At 37.5% G+C, this 8345-nt stretch overlaps 1 protein-coding gene across 1 annotated transcript in view; it reads left to right on the top strand.

Moving 5' to 3' along the window:
* Positions 1–265: 265 nt before the first annotated feature.
* The window catches only part of CFTR (CF transmembrane conductance regulator), a 167546-nt gene continuing 159466 nt past the window's right edge, over positions 266–8345 (top strand). The window contains exons 1-3 of the mRNA XM_055084662.1: positions 266–312; positions 2519–2629; positions 6617–6725. Coding sequence (XP_054940637.1) covers positions 266–312; positions 2519–2629; positions 6617–6725 — 267 coding nt within the window. The remainder of the gene's footprint in view (positions 313–2518; positions 2630–6616; positions 6726–8345) is intronic.

Below are 8345 nucleotides of genomic sequence, written 5' to 3'. Positions count from 1 at the left end.
TCTTTGAGCCTCCACTTCTTTATCCTCAAAGTAGGGCAATGATCTCTTCTTGTCCTACCTACCTATCAAGATTTTCAAACTAAAATCACAATATGCTAGTGTTTGTGAAAGTGCTATATACACATAATTTTTTTATTAGTAGTAAACACTTGCTTCACCTTTTCACTTCTTAAGTTTACAAAGGCTTATAACCAACAGAATGGAGTTTATATCCTAAATTGCTGTCCCAGATTTTTCACACCCTTACTGCCCCCTGTATTCGCAAATGTGCTTCCAAAGTGCTTATGTTGGCTACTGGATTGTGAGTGCCAGGTGGGTGTGCCAGCACTCTCACAGACAATGCCCAATGCAGATGCTGCATGATCACAGCACTTCTTTAACTGCTGTGTTGAGACTGTCCTTAACTATTTTTATTCTTGTTCTCCAGGAGAAATTGCCAATGGATCACACCGGGCAATAAAGATAAAACAATTATCACCCTTTGCTGAGGTTTGAAGGCTTTTGTTAAGATGCAAATATTGCAAGTTAATGGAAGAAACTGACATATTAAGCCATTGTCACTGGATATCTTGGTCAGAAATGGTTGGTGAAACTACTGAGCCTTTGAGCAGGGTCTTTTTTTTTTTTTAATATTTATTTATTTATTTATTTGGCAGTGCCGGGTCTTAGTTGTGGCACGCTGGATCTTTAGTTGCAGCATGCGGAGTCTTTAGTTGCGGCATGTGGGGTCTAGTTCCCTGACCAGAGATCGAAACTGGGCCCCCTGCATTGGGAGGGTGAAGTCTTAACTGCTGGACCACTAGTGAAGTCCTTGAGCTGGGTCTTAATTCAGTTAAATTTTAAGGAAGGACAAGTTGTAGAGACATCAGGAACACAGGGCAGTGCCTTGACTGAAGAAGGTGGAGACAAGGGAAGTGTAAACAAGAATCTGGACTCTTGGGGTGGGAGTGGTGAAGGTGGACATGAGCGCCTTCTGCAAAGTTTTGCCCTGAAACAATGTCAAAATGTTTGCATTTGGCATAGCATTTCCTCTTTTTATTCTGAATGGCTTTGCTAGAATACTTTTCCTAGTATAAGTTTATTTTGCTTCTCAGATATTGGTAGAACACTCCCTGTTGATTTTTGGTGGGTAACATGAATTTTGATGTATTACCAAAGTCTCAATGACACCAAATTTTAGGACTCTCTGAAGAAAAGAAAGATGGTAAGGGTAAAAGCATATGTTGGGAATCACTGATTCCAAGTTCAATTCCTTTCTTTAATAAATATATGACACATAGCACAGGGAGATCAGTTCAGTGCTTTGTGACCTGGTGCTGCCACCACATTCATAACCAGGGGAAGTCAGACAAGAAAATGAACCATTAAAACCTACACACAAACACAGGGGCTCATTTCAGTGCTGAAGTCCTCTTTAACCAAAGCAAAGAACTCATTTTGTCACTTGCAAGCATTTATTAAGTGTACAGGGAGACGCAAGAGGGAAGAGATATGGGAACATATGTATATGTACACCTGATTCACTTTGTTATAAAGCAGAAACTAACACACCATTGTAAAGCAATTATACTCCAATAAAGATGTTTAAAAAATAAGTAAATATATGAAATTTCACATGAGAAAGGTCTCATTTGCTCAAATTTCATTTAGAAGTTTCTCTTTGTAGGTGATTTCTTTGTTTTACAATTCTCCTGCCCCTCCCTCCTTCCTCCTTGTTCTCCCTTGTCTTTGACTTCTTTTTAGATTTTCTTATCTCTGTGAAGATTATTTTGCCTTATTCACAGTAGTTAGAAACAATGTATTTGAAAATAACTGGAGTATCCTGCATAAGTATTTACTATGCCAGCTTCCCTAGCTTCCATCATAAACTGTTATTTATTAGATGCGTAGTGGGCAGATGTGCGTAACTGCTATGGGGTGAGGAGACAAAACATAAGAAAATTATGATCCCCACCCTCATTCAGGGGTGATGATTAAGTCAACAAATTGATACTCCAGCTACAGTCAGTTCATTCAACAAATAGCTCATTGCTGAGTACTGTGAGCTATGGTTAACAAAATTATATAAGGGTGTTGTTTGAGGGTCTGTCTTCTTATTCACAGATCATTTTGTATTTGAAGTGGTAGAGACTGGACTTCAGCAAACTGTAAAATCCTAGTATCTGGTTATTTTGGGGAACTTTCTTCTTTTTTTTTTTCTTGAAGAATACTTTTAGTATAGAATGTTTAGCAGTTTGTTTTTTTCCTCTGGGAAAGATGATGATTCTACCGTCATCCCCCATCCTTTTAGACAAAGCTATAGTCACATCTGTTCAGAGGTGATGATGTTTTATACAGTTGTGTTCTGTAAGATATGACTCCCTGGCATTTATATAAGTTGACTTATTTTATTCTCGTATTTATGCACTACCACCATTTTCCACATGCTAGAAAATTTGAAACTGTATCCGATTCCAAGTCTACACTGGAGATCAAATCAAGTTAACATTTATATCTGTCTCTCCTCTCTTTATTTTAGCTGGACCAGACCAATTTTGAGGAAAGGGTACAGACAGCGCCTGGAATTGTCAGACATATACCATATCTCTTCTTCTGATTCTGCTGACAATCTGTCTGAAAAATTGGAAAGGTATGTTCATGCACATTGTTTATTGAAGAGAGAAATTAATATTATTATTTAGAGACTGTAGAACTGACATTAGAGGGTTTAATTCTTAAAATTGCATATTTATAATAGGAACATCCTATTTTCTTGATGAAGTCTTGATTAGTTAAGAATTAAACAATGAAAGGATGAAAGAAGAAAAACCATTTTCCTGAGATAGGACCTTTTTTTGAAAAACACATATTTGAATTCTGAGAAGCTACCTGTCTTTGAAGACTATTACGTGGATTTTGTGAAGACTGGAATCACATCTTTATGAAGCAAGTTGTGTACATTTGCCTCCAAAATCTTAATGTGTGAATACAAATGTACATACTTGGAAATCTTAGGGTAAAGGCTGTTGGATGTGAAAGAAATGTAAAAATTTCATATTTTTGAGTATATGTTGAATGCCAGGTGTAGTATCTCCTCTTAGCCACTCTGGAAGGAAAGCATCATTATCTCTGTCTTACAGAAGAGCAAACTGAGGCTCAGAGAGATGATGTAATTTTCCAGCTAATAATTGATTGAGCTGTGGTTCAAACCCAGGTCTATACTCTTGGCCTCCCCAGAAACAGTGTTTCCCATTGTAAAGAAGTCTCCCTTTCTAAGAGTATTGGTTATAATCCTTTTGGTTGCCAGTGAATTTATTTAAGAGGGAATTTATTGGTTCCTGTAGTCTACCTTTGTGAAGGCCTAGGTAGAGAATCGGCCTTAGGGACTCAGTGGAACCAGGGACTGGTTTTATTCTCTCAGACCAGCTTCCTCCATGCAGTGGGTCCTCAGAACTCTTTGCTCATATTTTTATAGACCACAGAGGAAAGAGTCCTTTCTCTGTGGCCAAATGTGAAAAATCCCAGAAACTTTTGAGTCACAAGCTCACTCCTTGGACCAACAACAATCTATGAATGAGCTAGACTGGGTCTTGTGCCAGCAGTACAGGGTCTGATACCAGATGAAGGGGAAAGGGGAGAGGGAGTTGACAGAAAAAAGAAAAAGAAGTAGCTACTTTTTACTGCACCAAAATAAAATAGTTGAGTAGATTTGCAATTTGTTTACCTTATTTTCATGAAATTCATTGAATTTCTTTTGAAATTTCAAGGCAAATAAGATATTCAGCCTTACTTTTTCTTGATTTTATTCAAAGAATTAGGCTAGTGGGAGTAGCAGCTTCACATTTCCAATTTCAAGGTCCAGCTCCTAATGTTGAGTACTTAGTGTGTGTACGTGTCATGAGGGCAAGGATATATTTTTTTGTTTTGTTTTGTTTTTGTTTGATTTGTTCAGTTTATGATGTGCCTGGAATAGGGTCTAGAATAGGGTCTGGTATATACAGTTGTCCCTTGCTAGATTCCCCCTGGATATAAAAATCTATGGATGCTCAAGTCCCTTATACAAAATGCATATAACCTACACATATCCTCTGGTATATTTTAAATCATCTCTAGATTACTTATGATACCTAATACAATGTAAATGCTATGTAAATTGTTGCTGGCACATGACAAATCCAAGTTTTGCTGTTTGGAACTTTCTGGAATTTTTTTTGGTGAGTATTTTCCACCCTCAGTTGGTTGAATCTGAGGATGAGGAACCCACAGACGTGAATGGCTGACTGTAGTAGGTGCTCAGTAAATATTTGTTGAATGAATGAATGATGATTGAATGTGAAATGGCTAGCATTATGTAAAAACCTGTAACACTTCTGCAGAGATAAAATATATAAGCATATATATTGTAGCTATATCAACAAGTTCAAAATAATATAGTAGATAATGAATATCTAAGTTCTAAATGGATGCTGAGGGAAAGATTAATCAGAGTAGGACTAGGTTAATCAAAAGCTGCATACTCCAGATTTATTTTTACTTATGGCCAAATAGAGGACATAACCTGAATTTGTAGGATTATCTGGCCTAACATTTTTTTCTCCTCAGTTTTCATTGTGTCTCCATACCAATTCAGTGTTTAAAATGTACCTATTTTGTTTCAATCCAACACTGTGCCAGCATAAGTCCATAAACTTTATCTTTATTATTTTTGTCTTTTTTTGGGTATCTCTTCTTCACTCTGTTATTTCTTTTTTATAAAAATTGTTATTTAGAATTTACTGAAATATTTTGAAAGAGTGAAATACCACTTATAGTACTTTGTATCTCTGCACTCTTGGAAAGTGACCCTGGCCACAGATTTCAAAGATGACATGTGACGAAGGCCCTAGGTGGTTACCATGTGGTTGAGGTACCTTGGCCCATCTGGCTCAGTTTGTGGCCGTGGATTTGAACCCTGTGCATTACTCCTGTATTCAGACCACGCATGCATTCCATGATTGTAACTAAGCTACAAACTTGATAAGTATAAAATTTCTTCCATTATGATTCAACTCTTGGTGTTTGCAATGCTTACTGGGTCTGTTGTGGTATTGCGGGAACTACCCCATCTACTCTCGCTGCTGATTCCTTCCCTCAGGGTCCAGTAGTTCAAGTCCCATCCACTGAAAAATTCCCCAGCTTTGCCTCCCTCATTCATTTTTTTTTTTCCCCACAGCTAATATCTCTGTGCTCTCCTGGTCTCTCTACTTCTCCTTTCCTTTACATCTCAGCTCCCTGAAATATGGTTTCTGTGTCTACCATATTCCTAAAAGGACATTGATTAGGGTCACCAGAGGTCTCTTAATGTCAAATATAATGACATCTTCCTACCATGACTTCAGGGTTGACCACTTCTTCCCAACTTGAAACCATTTCTCTGGTTTATGTACCACCTCTCTTACTGGCTTTCTCATCTGACTCATTTTTCCTTTGAAAGAGAGGCAGAATCTGTCTCCATATTTAGCTTCTTACCCCGTTGTGAATCACCAAATGACATGGATGGGAGGCAAGTCTTGTGTGTGAGTGAAAGAGTGGAAAGAGTGTGAGCAGGTAGATGGATGGCATAGCGTAATTAGGCATGATAGAGAGTAAGCTTCTCAGGGAAGCCAGTGTCCATGCACAATGCCCATGACTGCCAAACCTGCCCTCAAATCTCAGTTGTGTGGGGTCTTCCTTTGGAGTAACATAGAACCACCTCTAATAATGGTAGATGGATAGTAATGAAAATAGCTGTTGATAAAATATAAAGTCTTTATATAGTTCTTTCCTGTGAAACTTTTCATCTCTGTACAGTTTAAAAATGAAGATGAGGGTAATATTTAGGGATATATTTTATCCACTTGGGAAGAGAAAGAGGGTTTTTATGAACAGAAAGTAGTGGCAAAAATGTAAATATAATAGGCTGATGAATGTATAGTATTTAAAAGAAAACAAAGACATTTATTTGACACCAACCATTTTTCAGACTTATTTAATTTCTATTCCTGCCAGAAAATATAGAATTTGATTCTGTTCTAATTTTCCAAAGATGTTTATTGTAAAGAATGACTTTAGTATTTGAAAATCAAAGTTGATGATACTTGTTTCATACCCCTACATTTAAAAACAACAAGTTTTTCTAACGTTAAATCAGAGAAAAATCCACCTGACTTTTAATCTTGTTTTTAGTTTGACAGTTAGATTTTGTAAAATCCACTACAATTCTAAACAGGTAAAGATCAAGAGGTGAAGGGAAAAAAAATAAATATTTATTTTTCACCTTGTTCTAAGCACAGCAATGTGTATTCATAAGAGTCATATTTTATTTGTCCACCTCTTGCATTCATTGCTTCTTAGAAGCCCAGAACCTTTCTTTAACACAAATAGTGTGGCCTTTTCATGAAGTCAACTCCTTGAAAATTGATATATAGCAGAGCATTGAATTCTGCCAACCATCTGCCTGAGCGTTCGTGTTGGAAGGTCGCCCCAAGGTTTTGTCTCTTTAGTCACTTGGGTTAATCTCCTTGAATGTACTTGTGTGAATAAAACTATGCTAAGGGAAATAGGGAACTCAGATATTTGCACATGCAACTTACTGGTCCCACTTTGTATTCTTTTGCAGAGAATGGGATAGAGAACTGGCCTCAAAGAAAAATCCCAAACTCATTAATGCCCTTCGGCGATGCTTTTTCTGGAGATTTATGTTCTATGGAATCATACTATATTTAGGGGTAAGGATCTCATTTGTAAATTCATTATGGGTAAAATAATTATATTCATTTTATTTATTTATTTATTTTTTGGCTTTGTTGGGTCTTCATTGCTGCACGTGGGCTTTCTCTAGTTGCGGCGAGCAGGGGCCACTCTTTGTTGTAGTGCATGGGCTCTAGGTGCATAGGCTTCAGTAGCTGTGGCACGTGGGCTCAGTAGTTGTGGCTCGCGGGCTCTGGAGCGCAGGCTCCGTAGTTGTGGCACATGGGCTTAGTTGCTCCGTGGCATGTGGGATCTTCCTGGACCAGGGCTCGAACCCGTGTCCCCTGCCTTGGCAGGCGGATTCTTAACCACTGCGTCACCAGGGAAGTCCCTATATTCATTTTTATGATTATAGAAGGACTAGGGTAATCTGGTACACAGGTAAAAGGCTAGCTCTGAATACAAAGAAACCACTAAAACTCTAGTGGAGATAAGTAAAAAATGCATTGGAACTAGGATGTCCTGGAACACAGGTGGCCATTTATAATTTCAAATGGGTTCAGTAAAATAAATTTCTTTTAAAAAGTTATTTTCTGTTATGATCCCAAATCACATTATATTACTGGTATATGAGATTGCCGATGATTTTATTTTCCTGTATTCAACAGGAGAAAGTCAGGAGACAATGTCAGGAGGAGAATTAGGTAAAATTCAGCCAATTACATATATGAGTGTTTGTAATATTTTGGAATCATATCTACGTGCTGAATTGTTTCAAGAAAAAATAGCAAAAATTAAAAATATGGCAGTGAGGTACTCCTGCAGTATGTTTTCTCAGTCTCCTATGTCTTCCTCATTGTGAAGAGAGCTCAATGCGGGAAGATCCCAGGCTTTATGGTGTTTAAGTGCAGTCTGGGATGTTCCGCAGCTGTTGTCAAATATGACTCTGATCTATTATTTTTTGCCTCACCAGAGCATCATTTGGAATCCTTGACTGTAACCTGTAAAACTGATGGCGAGTTGAAAATTTATTTAGTCTTCAAGTAAAGGCTGTGCACAATATTTGCTTTGGGACGTTAGGTACCAGTTGAATGGATTTGTGTTGTAATTATATTGGTCTTCATGCCTTTGGGAGTGAGGGTTGCCATAGTGTCTCCCGAAGAGATGCCATGCAAGTTGCATTGCTTTAAGAACTTGTACTTAATACACAGCAAATACATACATTTACACATTTATTTTGACAAAGATGACCACATTTAGGTCCCCAGTGTTTTGTAATGCTCTTGATTACCTCCTGGGAGAAATGCTCTGGCTTTTGAAATTATCTGTCTATTGATGTCCGTCTATCTGTCTATCTATCTGTCTATCTGTCTATCTATCTATCTATCTATCTATCTATCTATCTATCTATCTCTGTAGAAACCTGCAGCAGTTTGGGGGTGAAAATATTTTATCTGTAAATATGAATAAGGTAGCTGAAGAATTAACTATCTTTTAAGGTATCTTTGAGGTGATTTTTCTTAATGAGAGCACCCAGAGCTTTGGGAAACAATTCTTTAAAAAATTTTATTTATTTATTTTTAAATTTTTATTTATTTTTTGGCTGTGTTGGGTCTTTGTTGCTGTGTGCAGGCTTTCTCTAGCTGTGGCGAGCGGGG

This window comes from Physeter macrocephalus, chromosome 5 (genome assembly GCF_002837175.3).
Source record: "Physeter macrocephalus isolate SW-GA chromosome 5, ASM283717v5, whole genome shotgun sequence".
NCBI lineage: Eukaryota > Metazoa > Chordata > Mammalia > Artiodactyla > Physeteridae > Physeter > Physeter macrocephalus.
Note: the sequence above shows the minus strand (reverse complement) of the source record. Positions and strands in the feature narration are given on the sequence as shown.